Consider the following 24,437-nt stretch of genomic DNA (forward strand, 5'->3'; position numbering starts at 1 on the left):
GCGTCGCGGAGTACCAGATATTGTACGGATGTTGCAATTGAACAGTAAATGACGTGGCGAGGATCCAGACCGTTACTATAACATTTGGTGAAAGGAGGGCGAAAGGAAAGAAAGAGAGGCGACACAGAACGGAGGAGGAAAGAGATCTGGCGGGCTTAGGAGGAGAAGAGAAGAAAGAAAAGGAGACGAGAGAGTGAGAGAGAGCGAGGGCGAGATGGACGATTACGCGAGGGAGATGATGGACCTCAAGACCCTCGTTACTCGCACTCTGGAAAAGAAAGGTGTGCTCGCCAAGATTAGGGTAATCCCGCCTTCCTCTGATTTCCCCTCTCTCTTTTGCTTGCATCGATTCTAGGGCTCGCAAGAACGAATCAGCTCTCTTTCTTCGGGAAAGAAAGTTAGGGTTTCACCTCTTGAATTTCGTTTTTTTTTCCTTTTTTTTTTAATTTTTCTGTATGATTTGGAGATTAACAAATATTTCCCAAGAGATATGTCGGAATGGATGGATTTGTGTTTTTTTGAACTGATTCTGCTATAGGGTTTAGTGGGCCTTTTTCATCTCTTGTTTTCTTTTAATTGTGAGCAAATGCTGTAGTGTAGCAGCACAATAGTAATGATTAGGACTAATTTTGGCCTTTAATTATAGTTTTCTAGCCATGAAGAAGCAAATACCATATGCTTTTCTGGAAGTTATTAAAAGTATAAATTAATGCATGCTTGTGATCTAATTCCTAATGGATTTGAGTTATTGTATGGGTTCTTTCTTCTGATTGCACGCTGATTTTTATGGCTGCATGGCATAGCAAAATATCTGAGTATGTCTGTGGAATTGTGTCCGGAAATTTAGTGACGACTCAACAAAGAAAAGTTCGGTTTTTTTTTTTTAAGAATATGGGAGTATGATTTGATACGTTTGGATGCTGAAATTTGCTTTCTCCATTAGGGTTCCACTATAGATTTTAATCGTGTATGCTGTTTTCATGTTTCTATTCGATATACACTGTTCTGATCCCGTTGTATGAATTCTCATCTTTTAAAAATTTTAACCATATTCATTATATGGTGGTACTCCTTACAGCATACATTGAGATTATTTAGATATCCAAAAATTACTTATTGAAATGTTAATTTGGAATTTATATTTTGTGTCTATTATTGTGTTAGGCTGAGCTTAGGGCAAGTGTTTTTGAGGCAATAGAAGAAGAGGATCAGGTTCTTCAAAATGAAGAGGGCGTACCTCCTGCATTGCTCGGTAGCTGCAATGATCCTGCTAAGCAGCTGCATGCCTCTTCTTCAGGTTTCTGCTTATGCTTCCACAAATGTGGTCTATCATTCGTCAGATTTATATTTTTTTGAAGTTCAGCTGTATGGGATCAATTCAGTTAAATGATATGGTATTGTGCCTACTTAAACTTACAAGCACTCGACCTTCATATGTTAACCCAAGTAAACTATCAACACAACATGATTATAAAACTTATAGAGCTTTATTAAAGGATTTAAGCTACAAACCAGATTGATTCTTCCATCTACTATTAAAATTGGCTCTGTATTTTTAGACACAATCTTGTAACTTATATCATCTGATATTGTGGAAGCTGTTCTGTGATTTAATCGAGTCCAGTGTAACCTTGTTTGACTTGGACTTGTTTTGTTAAATTCTCCTCGTTCAGACTTCAGCTTGATTTTAAGTCCATCATATGTTCTTGAGCTAAACTTAGAACTAGACAAGCTAATCTTAGCTCAATAGAAGTAATAACTATTACTTGGATAAAGAGTTGAAATCTTGCTTCTCTTTGCTTGTAAATTCTGTTCCAGCCTCTTTTAGTTTTTAATTCTCATTTCTAGGTATGTTAATTAATATCTTCTACTTGTTGCAGGAAGGCTACTTACAGCATTAATATGTGAATACTTGGAGTGGGCCCAGCTAGGCCACACACTTAAAGTTTACTTGCCTGAGTGTAATTTGGTAATCATGTAATTTATTCTACTTTTTCAGAAATGCTATTTTAGAAAGATTGATTATAAAAATATTAGGATAACAAGTTTACCTTCTTTTGTTTTATTTGCTTTTCAGCCAAAGGACTTTTGGAAAGCTGAACTGAGAGATTTCAGTAGCAAAAATGGTTATGACATGAATAGGGGTGGTGAAAGTGGTCCTTTACTTTTAGATGTTCTCGAAGGATATCTAAAATATGAGGTCTGGTTCTGCTCGTCTAACTTTACCAACTCATTGCTATTTATTTACTGTTTTACTTTTGTGTTTGAATACACTGGGAATTCTATCAAGATGCATAAATATGATGTAGACACAACATTGGTGGATTTTATTTTAATAATGATGTATATTTAAAAGGTTATAAGCTGAAAGGATTTAGCAAGCGAGAAAGAGAAAGGTCCTTCAGATTTTGTATTTGGTTTACAAGGAAAATCAGGGGCTCAGGTGCTTTAGTATCCTTGGGCTTTTTCAACTAAATCTAGTATTCTAGGATCCTTTGATTTGACTGCTTGGGTTTAAATGATTTATCCATGGAAATAAGCATATCCACTCATCGGTATAGTGTGTTTCATATTAATATCTTTTCCTTCCATATCTGTCCTTGATAAATTTAATATATTAAGAAGCCATTGTCGAGTTGGATGCAGCTACAGAGGGGTTTAATATCTAATTATTTGGTAAAAATATCTGATCAAGTTTTTAAATATGTGCCTTAATTTCAATAGTTCAAGGGTGAATTAATTCCTTGTCAACATTAACCCACACATGCTTTGGTAAGCCATTAGAATATTTTGAAGTGGAGATCATCGTTAAACCAAACTTAAACCAACCTCCTTTTTTTGCATGTCCTTCATTCGAGTTGCCCTATTCACCAATAACTAATCTGCACTTGCTCAATATGGACATTATCCCAAATATTTGGATTAATAAAAAGTTCGGTTGCTTTGATATTTATCCGAAACTTATATTAGGTGCATGATGTATATTCGAAAACCAACTTAAAAGAGTTTGAGATGGTTAATATAACTGTTTTTAAGCTAAAAATACCTTACCTTAGGAAGTGAGCTTTATTCCTCCCAACCACAACTTTTTTTAGGTAGTCATATTTACATGCAGAAATTTTAATCCAAACAATAGTAAGAGCAAGTTGTGGTTTTACAGTTTTCGATTTTCTTAAATTCTTCTTCGTAGATTTTCTTATCTCTTAACAAATAAGGTCCATAGCCCTTTTCTACTTAATGTTCCTCCTTTCTCCAAAATGAGAAGGTCATCTCCTAATAAGGGTGGCAATTTTTGGCCTGGACCTGCCAGCCTGCCTTAAATGAATAGGTTTGGATCAGGGTTTTCTACAAATTGGCTGTGTTTGGGTTACTTGAGATCAACTCAGTTGTAAATGGATTGAGTTTGGATTTGGCCCTTGTATCTGATGGGCCACCATGGGTTGGACCGACCCTTAAACCTGGTCCTACGCTCCTTCAGCAAGGGTACTTTGGCAGGGGGTTATGGGGGACTTGGGTTCATGTGATTAGGAAGGTCGTGTGGTTAATTGTGAAGGAGGATGAAATATACCAAACAGGGAGCTGGATTGGATAGCATCTTTAGGATTTATCATGGTTTCTTTAATACAGTTTATCTATCTCATCTTTTTTGCCCAACGTTAGATCCGCTCTTCTTATCTCCATTTTGTTTTAATTTTGTAAGGTATGGGACTAAAAATTGAACCTACAAGTGGGTTGACAATTTGGGTACATGTGCAAATAAAATAATTGGGTTGGCTATATGTTTGATCTTTTTAATCTGATTATAAATTGGTTGGGTATGGTTTGAAGCAAGATTCGCCGTCTTGGTACCGATTCTCGTACCGGTGCCACACTAGTACGGTGCCAGTACGATACAGTGCAAAAAAATTTTGGCGTACCGAATGTCGATATGCCATCCGTACTGGATACTGATACCGTATGGTACGTTCTGTATCGCCCAGTTTGGGCCGGTACGGCGTACCATGGTTTGAAGGCTTTTTGGTTCAATCCAAATTTTACAAAATCTATCTCCACCCCTATCTCTTGTCATGTAAGTAACTCCTCGGGTGTGGAATGTAAAGGCAAAGGTTGAACGCACCAAGCACATGCTCCAACCGTGCTTACAGTCACCATGCTTATAGTGGACATTTGTGGACCCTAGGATCTGACATGGATCCCCGGTTAGTGAAATGTCGTCCTTTGAGAGAATGGTGACACCATTTCATTTAGATCAGACTCTTCTTTCATTCTTGTTAAGGTCGTCAGGGCATCACATTTTAAGAGACATTTATCAGGTCTAGTTAGGATGCTTGTAGGGTCAGATTTGTATGATATGGTGCTAACTTTATCAGGTGATTAGATAGGTTGCCTTTTTTTATGATATGCTATTTTGCATCCTTAACACCAATATGGTGCTAGCAAATCTTGAGGGATTTTGTCGACGAAGGAACAAGAAGTGAAACATTAAATGGATCGGTCTCCATTCTTCGATCCATCACCAGGTCTTGTTTAAACAAGAATTATCAAAGATTCTATACCCCCCCTTTTCTCCACAATTTACATCCATTGTGGTGCGGACACCAGTACCGAACCGTCTGTTACGCGGGGCCACAGTCGTCGCAGAAGGACGGTCCAACCACTTTCGTTGTGGCTGGATTGATTTATTTTATTTTGTTTTATTTTATGTTGATTGGGCTTGTTTGCATATTTTCATTTTAGGATTGTTTTATTTGTAGGCGTCTCTTTGTTATTTCGTGATCCTATATATATGGGTTCATGCACTTGTTTAGAGTTATGGAATGATTGAATGAAAATAGCCTCTTCTTCTCTGAAACCCTAGTGTAAAGCCACGGCCAGAGCCAGATGAGAAGTCTGGTTCTCCTCCTTTCCTCTCATCTTCTCTTCTTCCTCCTTCTTCCGTCTCCTTCTTGCAGTTGTCCTGCATCAACTTTGGTATCAGAGCATCATTGTAAGGAATGTTTTTTTTTCAATTTTTGAATAATATTGTATTCCAATGAGGCAGACAAGTCCTCCTTATGATGCTAGTATTTGTCACTTTAAGATACTTTTATAACTTGATGTTGTATCTTGTCAAGAGCTTACCGATAAATGCAAAAAGAAAAGATATCTTGTTCATTGCTACTCTAGATGTACCCAGATAAATATTGGAAACTTTGTCGTAAACCAAACTTCTTTTTTCTTGGCTTTGTGGTAACAATTGCTGGCTTTGCGATGATGAAGAAATCTGTTCTGAACATTCAAACCACATTTTCACGCATACACACGACTGATTATGTGATATCTTTGTTAAAAATGAAAATGTTATCTAATGATTGCATGCTTCTAAAAATTGTTATGTCCATTCCAAGTTGCAATCTTTTCATGCATCTGTATACTTTCATAATATGTTTTTTGTGTAAGATAATTGTAAAGAAGTTTACCTGTTGTACAATGATAAATGACTACTTCTGTTTAGCTAAGGTACAAATGTTGGACATGTATTGACACCTATACTAGCATTGGCAATCCATTCTAGATTCTTTTGATTGAAAAAAAAACTTATTTCTATATAAAAGAATAGAATGATACCATCTTTTACAGACCACATGTCAAAGAAATCGATATCCTCATCATGAAACTCCTAGACTGCTACCTTAAACCCAAGTCGGAACCCTTTCCAATCTTTTATTGTTGTCCTCATATTATCCTGATTTTACCAACTTCGTTTTCTTAATGAGTGGTTGATGGGTCTCCCATCTCTGCATTAAAAGAGAGAAAGAAGAAGAAAAAGAAGACATTTATATACTTTAGCAGCTATCAAGGCAACAAAGGCAACCAGTTTGCAGCGGTTGCCCTGTCTTGATTTCTTTTAAGACTGAGAAATACTTGATTTTCTTGTAGGTTTAATGCCGCCTTAATTCAAATCCCATTCCTAAAGTGAAGATGTGGCTTATATATTTGTTTTTCTCATTATAATAATTTCAATAAATAAGGGATCACATCAACTATATTTAATTTGCTGCTCTGAGCTTAATATCATTTTCCTCGTATATGGCTTTTCAATTATCCATACATTAGATACCAGCATGCTTTGCAAGTTGGAAATCTTTTTGTATCTCTTGACATGTCAATATACACTGTTACCCTTACCCCCCCTCCCCACTTTACTCCTAAAAACTACCAACCCATCCTCTTCTTTCCTCCTTTCCTTCTTTGGAGCTTGCCAGAGTCATTCAAATTGCTATCTATCTTTGGAGCTAGCTAGACTACTATGCTTTGCAACAAGAAGAATAAATGTCCCAACTAAACCTCATAATAAGCTGTCAGTTGCCATGCAGGCCATTTTCATACAATGTTATTGCACTGTATCCTCTCTTGATAAACAATTTTGAGTATTCTGAGCTCTCTTTAGTGCAGAATAAATACATTTCACCTTCTCTTGTCTGACAGCTGGTTATACGAGGACTGAGGGAAATTTGGGTTCTAAATATAAGATTCAATCCCCTTTTTCCCCATCTTTTGTATATATTTAGATGTTGGTTGTGGTCAGTTTGTGATCTATGAAATTTTGACAGGACATTTTGTTGTTTCTCATGATGGTGCTGTGCTTGTTAATATTTTAAAAAACTGATGGCAAAAGTTACTTTGTTGGTTATAATAGCTGTCATCTCTTACCTTTTGAGACACACTGGGCATGCTGAATGTAGTGTCAGCCTCTTTTCTGGTATATTCAGTATCTATTTCATTATTGCCTTCATGTGGTTCTTATGATTGACAAGTGGAATTACCAAGTGTATTGCTTAGATAACCGTTGCTTTTCCCCCTCAATTTCTGAATCATGCTAAACAGAACTTGTCTCAAGCAAGAGCGGCAGGAAGGAGAATAATCAATATGGAGACTGACTCTGTGTCAAACACAGAGCCCAGAAACACTCGGAGGCCATCATCATCATCCGTTGCTGGAGGCTTACCTCCATTGGGAAGGTAAATGTGAAAGTCTTGCATGTCTCATGACACTGTTTTTGAACCTCTCTGACTTGTTTCAATATTTTGTCCATGGATATGATAGGCCAGTCCCGGTTTCCCAGTCAGCAGGTAACTAACAAACTGTCATATATCTATGGAACTAGTCTGCTGTTTTTTATGTTACCTTTTATCTCTAACATTATTGCCTTCAGACAGGAGATTAGGCTCCTCAGCTTCTAGCATCCGGAAGGATGAATACAATTGGAGATATGATGCTGATGAGCTTTCAGAAGATGTGATTCGAGCTTCAAATGCTTTAGAAAACATTCAGTTGGACAGAAAAGCACGGAACTTGACAACATCTTGGAGGTATATATTCAGGTTTAGCATCTTTATTTTTCTAATAAAAACAAATCAGATGCATTATTTTCAGTATGGTGTCTTGTAAAATGCCCTCATATGTCTCTTCTTTGTTACTCAGCCACCTTTTCTTTGATTCAGTTGTTTTAGTTGGTGTTAAATGGGCATGGATACAAGAATCAGGTTCAAACTTCAGATGCATACCAATTGTCTAGCTCGGCAAGAGGATGAAATAGAGAGATGTGGATATGCAGGATACAATATGCTAACTGAATAACATATATTTTTAGATATTTTATAATAGAAAATATTAAATGATATTTTTTTGAGGCCTTTCAGTATATACGTATCTCATCCAGATTCTCTGATTAACTTAAGGATATTGAAAAAAAATAACATTTCACAAGTTTATTTTAATACCTGCATCTTTGACAAATCTTTAAAAAAGAACAAATGCTCACTTCGAACATGAAACCAGATGGTCAAACTCAATGTTGGTAGTGTCCAGCTCCTCGCCAATCTATGAAACCTGCTGACACAACTTCATGATTATCCTAGTGTCTGATGGGTCTCCAGCATAGGGTTTTGGAGGGGGATGCTGTTAGCAGTTGAACCCAAAAACTTAAGCTGATAGAATGATCCCATGTGTATTTAAGGCTACGTAAAGTCCTGTGCCTATCCAATGTGGACTATTGCACTCTCCAACACCCTCTCCCACGTGGAGAACCTGCGGGATGAAACCTGAAAAAGGGCAACACTTTGGAATGTACAAAATGGACTGTTAGCTCTGATACCATGTTAGCAATCCAGCCCAAAAGCTTAAGCTAATCAGAGGTTGGGGCTATGTATATTCGAGGCTGCCTAAAGTCCCCTGCTTGTCTGATGTGGGAGCATTTCACTCTCCAGTAGATTCCAGTTTCCAAGCGCACTACTTTTAGTGCTGATGGTTCTACTTGTCTCATGTTCATTGGATTCATCTAGATAGTATCCATCAACTAGTCATCATCAAAAATTCAAAATGCATCCTGTTTCCGGCATTAGACACTTTAAGTCAGTAGTTTAAGGACCCATTCCATTTGCTTATTCCGGAAGGAGAAAAAAGGTGAAGTTTGGCCGCTGTCAACTTTGTCTGTCTTCCACCTTCCATAATTTGATATTTTGAGTTCTAAGTTTTCCTCTCCATGGTTCTTATGATATTGTCAGGCAATTTAGATCCTTTCAATCACAGAAAGAAAATTAAATATTGTTATATTTTTATCATCTGGATTCTGACTGCAGGCATGCTGCTGATGATGGTATCATGGAGGATGATGGCAAGGTGGATGATCGTTAGTGTCATTTGTGGATTGTGTTTGTAATTTCCTGTCTTCCTTCTGTTTGCCTGAATGATATCAAAATGTAGAAGCCAGTTTATGGAAGATTGTAGTATGTGCTCTTGGTAATTTATTTTGTGTTTTTTTTTTCTTTTTACTGCATTTAAGCGCAGATGGCAGTCTAAAATATCAATTTAAGCACGTTGTAGCTGACTCCTGATATGCTAGGCATGGATGCCGTTGAGCATGATTTAGTTAAAGGATTTGCTGAGGCTTCTATTTGGTATTATTATGTATGGTGAATTTTTCGCACTTGGAGTGAATATATGGTGTTTTGCTTGGATGTCCTGACTGTAAATATTCTTCAGTCAAATTATGGGGATTTTGGTTTTGTTTAAGATTCATGAGTGATTCCAGTATAATCATGCTTCCAGTGCTTCATTTTGGAAGCTCGTATGCTGGCCCAGGTTCTACTTGTATATATGTTGCTTTGCTTGGAAGTCCTGGCAGTAAATTTTCTTCAGTCAATTGCAGGTATTTATTTGTTTAAAATTCATGTGTGATGCTGGTACAATCCATGCTTTCATTGTTTCTTTTTGCAATGATTGTCAAAAATGATTGATAGGTTTATCTACCCTAGAGTTTACATGGGGGTGAAATGTGGTATACTGTGGCAGGTTTTGATGTCTTACTGCGAACTTTATTTTGCGAGCATAATGACGTGCCGTCTCGGAGTGCTACTGGATGTGTCCTTTCTGGAATGTTTGCTAAAATGTGAGGATGATTAGGGCCTTTTATGCGCTGCATGAAAGCTTATCCATTGAAACCAGTAGTGATCGGTCATGGTGCAGAAATCTTGCTTGGTCTTCACCATATTATCAAATTGTTGACGCTTTCCAGGGGTCTACCACAACCTTGACGCTTTCCAGGGGTCTACCACAACCTTTGTCATGGTTATGGATGGCAAATGTTTTGTTAGATCGGACATCATCTTTTTCTTTCATAATAATTGACATGGTTGTAAGTCTTCACTCTTCGACATTGATCATGATTCATGAGGGAGGGTGAATGGAATGCTCTGAATTTGCTTCTCTTCTATGGTCGCCAAAAATAAATAAATAAAAAATGACATAAATGCAGATTTAATTTATTATTCTGTGAGTATTGATTTTATCAAATTGTCTCTAGTTAAATTTTTTTTAAAATTTAAAAAGCGTAATAACTACATTTCCCACCATCAAAGAAACAGGCTTATAACTTTCTTGGTGCTCTCTCTTCTCCCCACGTTCTACTTTATTTCTAGAGCACGTGCATGGCTATCCATCTACCAGTCAACCCGTTGACCGTTCGTTCCTCACGCAGCTGGGTATACAGCCGGACCCAAGACCGTGACACCGAGTGACCCGTCTGCCCTCCTGCTACGATGAGCCACGTGTCGAGCCATCCAACGGTCCAATTTCGTAGGGTTCCTTAGCTTGGTTCCACGTGTCGGTGCACTTAAGGCTGAGGTTTGTCGGGGGCGGCGTCTCCTCCTCAAGCTCCTACCAAACTTTCTCACCAAATAATTCTCCCTAAAAAGACACATACCTCTCTCCCACTCCCGCAAATATTTCCATTTCTATGATTTAAATCATTTTAATATCTATTTATGTTGTCATATGAAAATGAAAAATTTCATAGCCATCTATCTGATCTCAGAAACAACTGCTTTTCCTTATTAGAGCACCCGAAAATTTAACTTTACGTCCCAAATTAAAATTTCGAGGGACGCTTGGAGGACTTGAACTCCACTGGAAATACTGCCGTCGGAGACAACAGCTTATTGCACCGACACGGCAGTGATTAGTTTGGCCCTGCTTTCATCACCTCATTTCTGTCGGAGCCACGGCAGCTCGGGATGAAATCGTCCTACTGAACTTCCTCTCATTCTCATCAGTGGAAGCCAAATGTCACTACTTTCTACATAAATTATTTATGGAATTCAGGAGGAGTTTTTTTTTTTTTCTTAAAAGAAAATCTTGTTCTTTTGTGTACCTGATATAATTTGATCCAACTAGGTATGCAGAGGCGCAGGATTTCGGATTATTATTTTTCTACTCCTTTATATTACTCATTATCATCATCATCATTTTTCAAACCTAACGGTCTGACACCCAGCTCTCTCATCTCAGGCTTTTCTTCTGGTCGTCTCGTCCTTCCAGAAAGAATACTTTGTTATCATCCCTTTGTCAGCGTCAAGAGGCTCGGCTCCCGGCGCCAGCCCGCTCCCCTCTATTGGCCGAGGTATTAGAGGCTGAGCACGTGAACGTCACGTGCGTCAGCCTGCTGTTTTGCCCCCCTCTCTCTTTTTCTTTTAGTTTCTGCGTTTGCTCTTGTTCTTCTTCTCAGAAAGATGAAAGAGGAGTTGCCGCCTGGTCTGCAAGCTTCTAGGTGTGTTTCTGTTACACCGAATTCAAGTTACTTTCAGCGTAGGAATAGATCCTTCTATATCTTTGTTTGGTTTTGTTTTGTAGCTCTTCTTCTTGTCAGATTCTGTTAATTTCTGCATCTAAAAATTCCAAGGCTAATTACAGTGTAAGAATTTGAACTTACACTTGCTACCGAGTACGGAGTGACGTCGTATCTGTGCTGCATTTATTGTGGTAGGAATTATTAAACATGAAGTCAGCATCTCAAGTCATCTAGGATTTTTTAAGATAAGATTATCTATATATCTTCTGCTTAAATAAGTTTGGGCAAATATTCATTCTCCAGAAGGAGAAGGTGACTAAGGAGGGCTTGCTGGTTGGGCTGCACAAGCTTTATATGTTATTTGCATTTGAATTTGCAGGATACTTTAGATATTCATTGCATGTTGCACTTGATGAATTTTTTTTTCTATATTTTTTGTTACTATTTTAAACTGCAACATTTGTTTCTGATTGTTATGGTTGATCTCATATCATAATGTTCAAGACACACTGAGAAGTAGATCGGCAAAAAAAATTACAGTGTGTTTTTTTTAACTGTCGCGATGGAGTCATGAATTATTTCATAGAAATGATAGAAGAATTTCCCATATCGAACACTTGGGAAACGCCTCCCAACATTAAATAGCAGATCCTCCTCCTCATGGAAGAAGGGTACTGTTACTCTCTGGAGTCCTGTCTGACTGAAAATAAGAGTTGTTATATTGCTCTTTTTTTGACTCAGAGTAGGGTGCAACAAATGGCTTGCTCTCTGCTGACCAGTAGCAGCAGTATTTTTTTGCAGGTGCGAATAACATAAATACAAGAATGAGGCAGCACTACAGCGATCCACTTCAAGAACAGTTACTTCTTAGATAGCCTAGGAAATTAAGTTGCATTTCATTTTAGATTTGTCTGGAGAAAAACATGCTAGCAATTTCAGATCTGTTGAGGTCTTTTGCTTGAGTTTTATTGCCATATTGTAGTATTACCAAGTTGATGTTGGGGGAAATGCGAGATGAGGAGAAGATTGTTGTGGCTAAACCTGTGGCTTCTAGGCCTTACCCTAATCTCGGGTCCTTCTCAGAGCTCCTTGCTGGTGCCATGAATGCTTCTCCTGCGACTTCATTTGCCGAGGCCACAGCAGCCATCAGGCCAAAGACTCTGAGATTTAAACCCTCACCAAATCTTGCTTCATCTTCGGTGAGACAGGATATCAATTAAATAAAATTGAGTGCTATCTTGCTCCTTTATACACGTTCCATTTGTTATCATTGCATTACCTGGCTTTTATCAATAATAATACAGCTGCAGGATAGCATATCTAAATCAGCAGCTTGTAGTTTACCTGATAAGGCATCAACTACAACTTCGGAAGCAGAGTATGATACTACTATCTTATACAAACCTGTCGCAAAAGTTGTTTCAAGGACTACTGCTGCTCTCTTGGCAAATCTGGTCAGTATGTTCTCTTTTATATGTCGTCTCCGTTGAAGTATAACGCCGATTAGTTGGTTCCATGAATATATTATAGGTCAAATTTATTGATTTCAGACTGGTTCGCAAACAATTCACCTTGAAACTCTTAGTTCATATGCGTTCTGGATGTCTCTTAGTGAAGTTTCTGATTATTTTTCTACTACCAAAATGGCGCTGAATTCTTCCACAGTTGATGATCATTTGCGCTTATTTTGAGGAAACATGAAATGGAAGCTCACTCACACTTTAATAGCTATTATGTGCGATGCTGTTATTACAACATAAATGCAGTAATTTCGTTCTGTGTCAGGGAAACTCTGACGCCGGTCATCAACGCACAACTAAAGCTGTTCTGGAGCAAGCAAATCGCCAATTCCAGTACCAGCCTGCTCTCGACTGTCATCAGGATTCACCTTCACACATGGAAATGGACCGCATTCATGAGCCTTCAAATTCGGCGCCTCCGAACACAGAACAAGATACAAGAACTCAACAACCAACGACTAGTGGAGATCGGCGTTCTTACGACGGGTATAACTGGAGAAAGTATGGGCAGAAGCAAGTGAAAGGAAGCGAATACCCAAGAAGTTACTATAAATGTACACATCCAAGTTGTCCTGTAAAGAAGAAGGTTGAGAGATCACTTGATGGGAAGATAGCTGAAATTGTCTACAGAAGCGAACACAATCATCCTAAGCCTCAGCCCCCCAAGCGACTCTCGTCGGGGTCACAAGGCCAAGCCGTTGCTTCTGAAGGGCCTGGGAGGGAGAGTGGCAATCCATTGTGGAACAGCCATCTTGTTGAGGGGAATGTATCTGATGGACGAGTGGAGAATGACAACGAAATAAGTTTTCCAGTTGCTTCCTCTTTTCTTGGGCAGGCACAATTTTCTCATGATCCTCTTCTTGCTGCATCATATAATAGCGCTACCAAGAATCCTGATGCTGCTGGTGGACTGAGTGGGGCCTCTGAGGTTGGAAGTGGAACAGCTAGTTTAGACAATGACAAGCTTAATTATAAGAGAAGGTATGTAGTGATTGCTTTACAAGTCTCATATGTATGGTTTTTTGAGTTACCAACTTCTGTAGGCTTGTTCTCAAAGGGAGGAAAGCATTCATGGGCTTGATATGAATTCTTTGAAGCATGCATCGAATAAGTTGGCTCTTCATAAAATGCAAAAATCTTATCCAGAAAGTGTAACCGATAAATTTTAAGCCATCAAAATCATGCGGATAACTCTCACTAGCATGCTCATTACCCATACTTGGTGCTCATGCCTCAGACATGCATGTGTATGCTTGTACTGCTTATGCCATATGGATGTTTTCCCCTTAAAATTGGCACATCCCACCACATTTAGATGCCTCAATCATTGGATATACTGGTGACTTAAAACACTCATCCTAAATTGTGTCCTGTGAAGGATAGTGACTACTCTCATTCATTTAGGTGGTCCAAAGTGAGAATTTTTCTAGAAAGGAAAACGAAACAGATCGTTTGACTATTGTTTATGTTTACGTAGTACAGAAGAATAAGCACATGTACAACTTATGAAGTGTGTATAGGAAATTATTCCATGCCTAAAATGCTCTTTCATTGCAGGAAGAATGAGGATCAAGTCAGTGGAGCAGGTGCAGCAACAGAAGGTGCTGCAGAGCCTCGTTCTAAAACACAGACTTCCATAGAATCTGATGTCTCAGGGGACGGCTTTCATTGGCGAAAATATGGACAGAAAGTTGTGAAGGGAAATCCATATCCAAGGTAAATTAATACTTGATGTTTCTTTTATTAGGCTAGCGGTCGAGAGATTATCCTGGATAATTTACTATCAGTGATGGGAGGGACAGAAGATAACAGCTATTACAGCACAGTCACACCATTCATATGCATGGACATATATATGTATGTATATATGTGTCTGTGCATGTAATGTTGTATGTAATATGCATATGTGTATGAAGTGCTTCATATTTAGTTTTGATGGTTAAATGATGTTTAAGTTGATCTGCATTGCTGTAGTTTGTAATCAGACTCTTTCTAAGCTATGATGCAAGTTGTTTTTCTCATTGGATGCTGTGAATATTCCTGCCTCAGTTATGCTTGATCATCTACTGATTTATTGGACATCAACTACTGTATCTGCTGATGAAATGGATTTATTCTTGCAGAAGTTACTACAGATGCACCAGTCCCAAATGTAACGTGCGTAAGTATGTGGAGAAGGCATCAGATGAATCGGGATCTTTTGTTACAACATATGAGGGAAAGCATAATCACGAGATGCCAGCTAGAAAGACAAATCTAGGTGTTTCCTACCCTGATGCCGGAGGCCTTAACAACTCCAGGCACAACTAGAACACTCGAAAAAAAGAGAGGAAGGGAAAGCATGGATTGAAATTTATCTGACGATCCACCTGACAGGATGCGATGTCTCTTTTCAAAATCAAGCAATCTTCAACCTGGAAAGAGATTTGATGATCAAAGACGGTTATTTATGTTCTTAAAGGCTCTGCATGGTTGCAACGTAGCAAAAACGGTTAACTTCATCTTTGTTTTAGCTATATCAATCAGTATAGCTGATGTAGACAACTAATTAGAAGTTTGGTGCTACCCGAGCTCATAATACTCTGTCGTCAAGGGTTTGTTTGCCTTTTCTTTCCCATTAAACTGTGTATTTTATTGGTATTAGAAGAGGCTCTGCTTTTTTACAAAGATTGGTATGAAGAGTACCTTCTCATTACAATTGCATTTTATAATTGCCTTTTATTCTGAGAATGACATTTCATTTTATCGCTATCTGTATAAATTCATTCTTACTGGTTTAGGATGTCAATGAAGCTATCTAAGCTGCATATTGAATTACCCATCCTCTCTTTGTTTTCAATATTGTTGGGCAGAGTTATCATCTGAGAGCAGATTCTACTTGAGCCAACATAGTCCTTTCATATGTGCAGATCTGTAAATATTATGAGAGGTGAGTCAATGTCTTCAGTCTCAATTTGTTTGTATACCATGGTCGTTGCTTTTAATTTCATGTCATGTTATGAGTAGGCCCTCCATGCAGCTTGATGCATTAACACCGTGTACTTCCGCAAGCTTTTGATCTTAGATTTTTCTTGTAATCGATTTGTTTGATACCAAGCATTTATTTTCTGGAAATGATGCTTATAAACTGGTAATGTTAACCTCACATGCTTCCAGATGACCATTTGTTTTAACAAGTGCCCGTAGGACTTTCATCACTAATTCCTGAAAATAGGTACGTTTTCAATTGATATCAATGCAAGAACTCAAGATTCTTGCTTAAAGGGGAGAAGCAAGTTTAATTACACACTTATGAACCCTTCACTTTTTTTTTTTTTGGAGTGCCAAAAAGCTGAAGCCACGAGTCTCAGAAGACATTTTGCATTGGTAGAATTACTGCTTGTTATTTTCTTTTTGCTGTCTCCGATTTGTTGCAGCCCTTTGTGTAGGGGCCTGGGAGGTTGATCTTATGCAATACTGCACCAAATACACCTGCTAAAGAATAATACATAGGTAACCGATGTTTGGGCTCACAAAATTCTGTCCTGCCCAGGAGTTAAAGAACCACAAATTTAAAGCATCATAAAGGATTTAGGGATCTTTTATTACCTTCAAATGGATTCATGAATGACTGTTTTACTCTTGGATGTAAAGAGTGCGAATGAGGTCTGAATTTTTTTTTTTTTAATATCTTTTGGGCCTCACTTTCTTGCATGGCTTCTGAAAATTCCTGAGGAGTAAGAATGGGTGGGAAAGAAATACCTGACAACTAACCGATGAAACGAGGTTGGAAGGGCTTCTCCTTTGGCAAAGAGTTCTCTGGATGGGAAACTACGTGTTTGAATTGGAAGCATAGAGAGTTTGTAAATAACTAATTATAAGCAGCAGCAGCAGCACAGCCATGACTCAAGGTGGTGCTGGAAAAAATAATATATACGCCTTCATGTTTAGGTGGCTTGATGTGCTTGATTTGTGGTGCTACGTAGCTTTTGTGGGCGATCCAATGCAAAGTAACGTTCAAGTGCAGCAGTTGAATGTATTTTATGGTCTGCAGGACCACTGCGTTGTTTACTTAGCACTAGCTTTCTGAGGCTGAGACACCCGGTGGCATTCGGTTGGGCTATCTTAGAGCTTATCAGGGTTTAAATACAGAATCATAATTATAGAAAAAAAGACGGAGAGAAATGAAAGAAACATGACTTTTGTATATCATCAAGAACTCTTCAAAATATATCATCAACAACAATAGAGTAGAGGTGTAAATGAGCCGCGCTTGATTGAGCTTGGGTCTGATCAGGCTCAGCTTGAAACTAATTTGGAGTTTGAAATGCTTCTTCGAGCTTGGTTTGTTTAGTACTATTTTAATCTCAATTCGAGCCTAATTTCAAATCAAGTCGAAGGTGTGCCTAAGCAAGCAGCTTGTAAACTCTTAGTCGTGTCAAAAATTAATTCAAACTTGAACTAAGCTAGGTTTGAGCTTGAGCTAACGCTTGATTTCAAGCTTAGCTTCAAGATTGATTAACTTTTTAATAATTCAAATATTAAAACATGCAAATTAAAGTCTTAACTTACAGAGCAAATTTAAAAACTAAAAAAAAGTTTGGTTGGACCGAGTTTAAATGAGCTGGATGTTTTTTTCTTTTTTTTTTTTGCATATTTTGAAATTATTTTTGAGTCTGAATTGCTGATTCAAGTTGGATTCGCTTTCCTGCTTCGAACCAAGGCAGAGATTTTGGTTTTAAGGCACTCACTTTTGAAAAATCTCTTGCGTGCCTGCTAAGGAGCATCGGTTCAGCTTGTCATTGAAATGTGCCCATCAAGTTTATACCAAATAAATAAATATATGCCTATAAAACATTAACTGCTGATGTAACTATTATATCTAACACATAGAACAAGAGGTTGGACAATTCCTTTCATTACCTTGGCTTCAAGTAGCATTAGAATATAAAATTATAAAAATTATATTGTTTCCTTATTTGTCATAAATTATTATATTGACGCTCTTTTCGCCGATCATAAAGCTTTCTGATCTTCTTTTTTTTGGGTCTTACATCTCTCCTTTTCGTTCTCCATCTCACCACTCTAGAAGAAAGAAGGCAATGAGTAGTAAGTGCTAAATAGAGCAGCTTTTTAGGTAGTAGCAGTAAGATTCCGTTAGAATGGTATCAAGTTGAGCAAATAATGCTATTAAGACATATCATATGCATCTAAATCCCAAGATGTGTGCACAAAAACTTCTCTTCCATTCTAACAAGAAAAAGACAGACTACTATTCCTTTGGGTCAAAAGAAGAGAGGAGGAAAGAAGCAAGAGTGATGGACAAGCTTTTTATTTTTTTTTTAACTACAAAGCTGTGTAATTTTTGTTGGGTAGAAATTTGGCGCTGCTATAGTGTTTACTTTTCGTAAAATAGTGGTCGTCAAAACCGAAAGCAAGAATAGTTTCACACTTTACTGACACGTGGATTACACGTATCCGTAAGAAAGTACTATTTTTTTTAGTTGGATGCATACCAAGTGTCTCGCGTTTGACAAACGTAAGATTTTCTTTAATTAGTCAAACAAATTTTCTGGACGCACAAGTTAAGCGTAAGACCTACGTTAATTTAATATTTTTGATTTGATTCAAGTCTATAATACAACAGTGAAGTTACTGACAACTATATAATCTTTGATCAAAAATCAAATCTTTTGTGGTCTTCAGCTTCTATTCCCATTCTCTTACTCTTCTTATCATTTCCAATCTCTCTTTTTAGGCCTCACTTCTTCTCTCACCAGAAGAGAGGAAGCGGAAGGGAGGTGGAGATGGGGTGGTTCCCCTGCTCCGGAAAGGCCACCAAAAAGACCAGAAGGAAGGATCAGATTGCTCCCCCCTCAGGTACTTCGAATCGCTACCGTTGGTTTAGGGTTTTTCTTGTTCTGTCTCCAGTTGGGTTTTCTTTGGTCTTTCATCTGAGTTCCCGATTCGAGCTGAAAGATTGGATTTTTTTGGACGGAGTTATGCAATCTGATGATTTGTCTGTGTTTTCTTGAAAAAGAAAGTTGAATTGTTGAATGCAATTTTGGCTATCGGATCCTGGTTTGGTGTTGAAAAGGGTGTTTCCATCCTATTCTCTCGACATGGTTCTCTTCGAGTATATCTGTATCGGCTTGGAAGAAGGTATTTGATGGGGCTTGGGAGGAAAAAATTGTTGTAATCGTCCAAAAGAATCACCTTTGGATTATTTGTTGAAAGAAAGATCCTTTTTGAGGGGAGATATGGTGTTCTGTTTTTAATCATCATGTTTGATGAGGGCATTGTATTTGATATTCGATAGATGATTTTTGGCGTAGTTTCCTTTGGGGTCTTAACTGATGGGGCACCGTAAGTTTCCAATGATTTGATTGTGGATTAATTTCAATTTTTTTTTTGATGAACATTATACCCAGGTGGCCAAATTATTGTAGCGCAAGTCAACAAATAAGTTTTGTTTCATGTTTGACCAGTCACTTGAATGATGGGAATTAGAGCTTAATGTCATGAGAGCTAAACTAATTATACTTAAACGGTTTCTCCGTTGTGTTTTTTTTCATTAATTATGTGTTTATTTTGGGAGAGTACATAATGTGTTGTTGTTGGGTGAATGTATTGAAAATTTGACATTGGAGCTTATATTATTTCTATTTATAGAGAGATGTAGTTCTTGAGCTTTTTTATTTGATGCTGTTGCTCCAATCCTTCTTTGGGGCCTTATGCTTTAGAACTTGTGAAACAGCGATGTTCTTTTCTATCATATAGAGTGTAGAGAGCATCGCATACTTCTCTGGCATTTATCGCTGCTTGCGTTTCTTTTTCCTTTTCCATTACATGCTTGTTGTGGAGATGGTTTTGATTGCCAGTTAACAGAGAAGTCAAAGCCAAATTCTGCATCCAATGTGAAGAAAAAGAGTTCATTAAATGGAAAGAAGAAAACTTCGGACAACGGTTCTGAGCATATTGCTGCCCAGACCTTCGCATTTCGTGAATTGGCTGCCGCAACCAGAAATTTTAGAGCTGATTGCCTTTTGGGGGAGGGAGGGTTTGGTCGAGTTTATAAAGGAAGGTTGGAGAGTGTAAACCAGGTCAGTTTTGTGCTATACTTGCTTTATTTATTTTATTATCCTTGCATTGGACTATGATAAACTTTCAGCCTAGTCTTGAATTACAAGGTGAGTTAGAACTTAAGAATATTTATAAGATTTCAATTTTGAACTTCTCATTTTTTGTAATTTTGAGATGTTTGCCCATCCTTTCTCATGATGCATTAATTATAATTATAGCCAATGGTGAAACCGACTTTAGCAATATATATAGCATTGTCTTCCATCAAAAAATATTTGTAGCATTGTCCTTAAGTATTTGTGAATATAGCATTATTGTGCTTTACATGTATAGTAAATGTTTTTCAAAAAAAAAAATCATAACGAAAAGAGGTCTGATGATATACTTTTTCTTGTTACATGTTGGGCTTCTGACACTCATGGATCAATATTATTGTCTTGGACAGATTGTGGCTATAAAGCAGCTTGATCATAATGGATTGCAAGGAAACAGGGAGTTCCTTGTCGAAGTTTTGATGTTGAGTCTACTTCACCACCCTAACCTTGTGAACTTGATTGGCTACTGTGCCGATGGTGATCAACGGCTTTTGGTTTATGAATACATGTCATTAGGATCATTGGAAGACCATCTTCATGGTATATTACTCTGCAATAACTCATTGTTAAATTATTTTATCTGGCTTTTATAGCTCAAGTTGTTTCTTTGGGCATACTTGCTTGATCGCAATAGAGCATTTCTTCTTGGTTTCCAACAGATCTTACATCAGACAAAAAGCCGCTAGACTGGAATACAAGGATGAAAATAGCTGCTGGTGCAGCTAAAGGATTAGAATATTTGCATGATAAAGCCAGTCCTCCTGTCATATATCGTGATTTAAAATGCTCCAATATTTTGCTTGGAGAGGGATTTCATCCCAAGTTATCTGACTTTGGGCTGGCAAAGCTTGGCCCTGTTGGTGACAAGACTCATGTTTCAACCAGGGTGATGGGTACATATGGATACTGTGCACCTGAGTATGCAATGACCGGACAACTAACATTGAAATCTGATGTTTATAGCTTTGGGGTTGTTCTTTTAGAGATTATCACCGGACGGAAAGCTATTGACAACTCTAGAGCTGCCGGGGAGCAAAATCTAGTTGCTTGGGTAAGAGATTCTTGTCTTTTTGCTATCTAAATTTGTCATTGTTGCCAGTAATTAATTAAATCTCCTTTCATGATCCTGCATTTATGTTTTCTATGCTAGATTTTCCTGTGTGACTCAATGATGGTCTGTAGAATCTTCAGAATCCATTGAACTGTATAACTCAAATTTGATATTGTCTTCTGACTTGACCGTCGGGAAGTTGCACCAAAATTTGTATCGGATTTTTGCTACTAGCTTTTATTGCAAAGAAAAATGATACTTGCACTCATGTTTGTAAGATCTCTCTCCCCCCTCCCTCGCTCCCTCCCTCGTGATTTTGTAGGCAGACCAGATATCTGTTGTTAGCGCTTGCTTTTAGCATTCAACATTAAATACAGTTCTCTTATGTCTCTCGATTTTAGCGTTCAATATTATTTCATGATTTTGTTGAGAACAACAGGATCTCAGATTCCAAACATTTTAACTTTCTTCTATCCATGAAAAGAAAAATCGTGCGAGTTACTCTTCAGTTCTTATATCACTATGGTTTGCTGTAACCACTTTTAGCTATTTTCAGCCTAGTAGGAAGACCCCCCCCCCCCCCCCCCCCCCCCCCCACCCCCCAAAACAAAAAAAATAAAAATAAAATAATAATAAAAAAGAAATAATAGAATAAAAAACTTATTTGGTTTGAGTTATGGATTGGATATTTGGATTTGAAGCATAGCATCTGGTATAATTGTTGGCTGTCCAAGTGGAATGGAAGCTTGAGCAGCTATCTCAAAACATATTTCAAGCAATTTTGTTTCACAGTAACTGTTCACGTCTCTTTTTTATTCTTTTTGATTATTCTTCATGGTTGTTTCTGTACAGAGAAAATCCTTAATCTATTCTTTCATTGTTGTTGCGGAAGCTTGTTCCTTGCTTTGGCGCTTTTTTGTGGGATCCATGTGAATGTCCTCATATTTCGTTGCAGGCACGACCTCTGTTCAAAGACAGGAGAAAATTTATGCAAATGGCTGACCCCCAGCTTCAGGGCCATTACCCGGTGAGGGGCTTGTACCAAGCACTCGCTGTTGCTGCAATGTGTGTTCAGGAGCAGCCTACCTTGAGGCCCCTTATTGCTGATGTGGTTACAGCTCTCACTTACCTGGCTTCCCAGCATTACGATCCTGAAACCGAATCCATTCAGAATATTTCTCGTTTGACAGCACCAGGCACTCCTCCTCGAACAAGAAGAGACAATGGGAAGAAACAAGTGGCGTATCTCAAAAAGGCCAGTTCAGATGGTCAAAGTAAACTCGCCAAATACTAGCTAATGGTGATTGCTCAATAGATTTCCAGCTCCACCAACTTAGATGGCATCTCTTGATGCTAAAATCTGCGAGGTGGTTTCATGATCCAGAAGGATAAGGTATCTTCTTGTTGGCTGGCTATTTTGCACCAGGTTATCAAATTTTGCTTGATGATAACTGGTGCAGCATGAACCATTCATACTAAAGTTGTTCAGAGGATTGACGTTCTTTTGTTGCGGCACATGTGAGTTTTGGTCTCTGTATTTAGATGTGTTTGTTAGTGTTTGGTGCTATCAATATAATCTCTTGTATGGTTTCAGATAGAAGTGCTGTTCATCGGAACAACAGACAGAAGTTTTATTATCAAGACATGTCATGAATCTGCTTCTAGAATTTGAAATAGATGTAGAATCTTGGAAATATGATGCCAGCATAAGTAGAATTAATTGCAGTGCCTTTTTCATCTTCTTTTGATCCAGCTTTTGGATTTATAAACCCTGTGATACCTAGCTGTTAGTTGTTTTTGTCGAAGTGTTTACAAACAGTGTTAGAGTTGCTTTTTGCGACCTACAGGCAGCTACTTCTTCCGGTCCGACTCTATGGCCTCCGAAAGCTGGTGGTCATACCTAAATGGTCCCATGCATCTTCTGGCCCTAAATTCGTGTCTGGATTTATATTGTTTTCGTCGAAGTGTTTATGAGTGTTGCTTTTTGAGAACTACAGGCAGCTAGCTAGTGCTCCTGTTCTAATTCATGGGCTAGTCATGGCCTCTGGAGCTGGCGGTCATGCCAAAATGGTCCCATGAATCCCCTGGCCTGAAAAGCCATGGCTGCACTGAAGTGTATTGTGTCGATAATGTTTAAAATTACCTCACTTTCCACTCCAGGAAGAAGAAAATGCTAGTAATAAAGATAAAGAAAAAATTCCATAGATTGCGTGCGAAGTAATAAACTTCTAAAAAAGAATGCAAGAGCTCGAAACAAAGGTGCCACCCTCCGTTTTGTTCCAGAGATCTGGATTCTGATTCCATGTTCAAGAAAATTTTAGGAGTTGGGAAAGTCCACCCTCCGTTTTGTCACCTACTTCGTATGTTATAGGCCTCATCCTACCGGAAAGAGAATAGAAGAAATGATGAGCTTGAGATTATATTTCACATGAACGATAGCAACCCATCAGCCCAATCTGGGTCCCCTCAAATTTTTCTACAGGCAAATTAGATGGCTTGTTCTCGAGACCAACTTTTTTTTATTATCTTTTTCTGTGATAACAGGAGAAAACTGCATCAATGATCGGGGCAAACAATGACGAACCAACATCATCGTACACTTTGAGTGGCTGCATGTGATGAATGCTTTAGAAGAAGAAGATAAACAGGTATCCTTTTGGCACTGCATTCTCGAGCCTGTCCAAATGCATGCATCCAAATATACGAATCATCCTCTCTCTTTTTTGCTGGAAAAATCATCCTTTTTTTAGAAACGAAACCATGCGAGATGGCCGAGCTTGTACGGGTCACTGTGGGCCTCCGCTGTCGTCTACCAAGCACAGTGTGCTTGTCCTGTTCGTTTCGTCGGTGCTGCGACCACCGCCAGCTTATCAGCTTTGGTTTGGAGTAGGTCGTTTTGGATAAGAACACATTGTACTCGCCAGGACCTGGACAGCTTGCATTTGATGCGAGCCAGTTCAGAAATCCCCATCTTTTCCATCTTAATTATTTTGTAAAGATATTTCTGACAGAGGTAGAGGATTTTTTTTTAATTATTTTCTGTACTTTAAGTTAAATAATTGCATCAACTAAAATTATGTTGAGGTTCTATTTGGTTGCAGAATAAAATTATCCTAGAACAGAGGTAGATGAGATATAAATTAGGATATGAAATGAAGAAATTCTATATCTTAATTCCAATTTAAAAGGATGTTTTGCTTTAATACAAAACACGCAGGTTGGTACAAGTGTCTTGTTTTGCTTTGATATAAGAGAGTTGGTACGGTTTGATGGAAGGGAACTAGCTTAAAACCCACCCTTATCTAGTATTTGGCAGAGGCTCATCCTGTCATAGCCTTTATTTTTTCAGAAAGACAAGCGAATAAAGAGTTCTGAAATTCCAACTAGTGCTCTGATGCTGACTTCTTAAAATTTAAAGATAATAGGAATGATGCATTTTAGCGTGCAACAAAATGGGACCTGAGAGGAACAAGCAAGATTTGATCAAAACCTTTCAAGAAGAGGGAGTTTCAACTTAATGCATGATTTCTTTTCCTTCACTCGATGCAGAAGCATGCATGACAAAGTTCAAGCTCTGGGAATTCAAGCCCGGAACTCCGCTT

The 24,437-nt window shown here is 38.2% G+C and overlaps 3 protein-coding genes across 12 annotated transcripts; all 3 read left to right on the forward strand.

Annotated features, from left to right (window-relative positions):
• The first annotated feature begins 82 nt into the window (after nt 1-82).
• LOC103702845 (protein TONNEAU 1a-like) lies at nt 83-8,999 on the forward strand. The gene is made up of 8 exons (XM_008785436.3): nt 83-301; nt 1,165-1,297; nt 1,881-1,969; nt 2,078-2,200; nt 6,868-7,001; nt 7,087-7,112; nt 7,196-7,352; nt 8,622-8,999. Exons 1-8 carry the CDS (start codon nt 215-217, stop codon nt 8,674-8,676), a joined length of 804 nt encoding a protein of 267 aa, XP_008783658.1. The 5' UTR covers nt 83-214; the 3' UTR covers nt 8,677-8,999.
• A 1,181-nt stretch (nt 9,000-10,180) lies between these two features.
• LOC103702844 (WRKY transcription factor 44-like) lies at nt 10,181-15,294 on the forward strand. Of its 10 annotated transcripts, none has more exons than XM_088703560.1 (8): nt 10,333-10,713; nt 10,828-11,086; nt 11,909-11,966; nt 12,090-12,306; nt 12,412-12,561; nt 12,893-13,608; nt 14,185-14,343; nt 14,751-15,294. In XM_088703560.1, exons 3-8 carry the CDS (start codon nt 11,932-11,934, stop codon nt 14,935-14,937), a joined length of 1,464 nt encoding a protein of 487 aa, XP_088559686.1. In that variant the 5' UTR covers nt 10,333-10,713; nt 10,828-11,086; nt 11,909-11,931; the 3' UTR covers nt 14,938-15,294. The 10 variants fall into 10 exon arrangements, with proteins under 10 accessions (XP_088559683.1, XP_088559687.1, XP_088559690.1 ...); XM_088703562.1 differs by having other exon boundaries at nt 12,418-12,561; XM_088703561.2 differs by having other exon boundaries at nt 10,216-10,939.
• A 2,980-nt stretch (nt 15,295-18,274) lies between these two features.
• Nucleotides 18,275-22,531, forward strand: LOC103702915 (putative serine/threonine-protein kinase PBL7). Its single transcript, XM_088703565.2, has 5 exons — nt 18,275-18,486; nt 19,495-19,709; nt 20,135-20,324; nt 20,444-20,835; nt 21,791-22,531. The coding sequence occupies exons 1-5, from the start codon at nt 18,414-18,416 to the stop codon at nt 22,127-22,129; spliced, it is 1,209 nt and encodes a 402-aa protein (XP_088559691.1). The 5' UTR covers nt 18,275-18,413; the 3' UTR covers nt 22,130-22,531.
• The last annotated feature ends 1,906 nt before the right edge of the window (nt 22,532-24,437 follow it).

This window comes from Phoenix dactylifera, chromosome 8, assembly GCF_051530095.1.
Source record: "Phoenix dactylifera cultivar Ajwa chromosome 8, Ajwa_hap1_PhDact_Kaust_v1.1, whole genome shotgun sequence".
Lineage (NCBI taxonomy): Eukaryota > Viridiplantae > Streptophyta > Magnoliopsida > Arecales > Arecaceae > Phoenix > Phoenix dactylifera.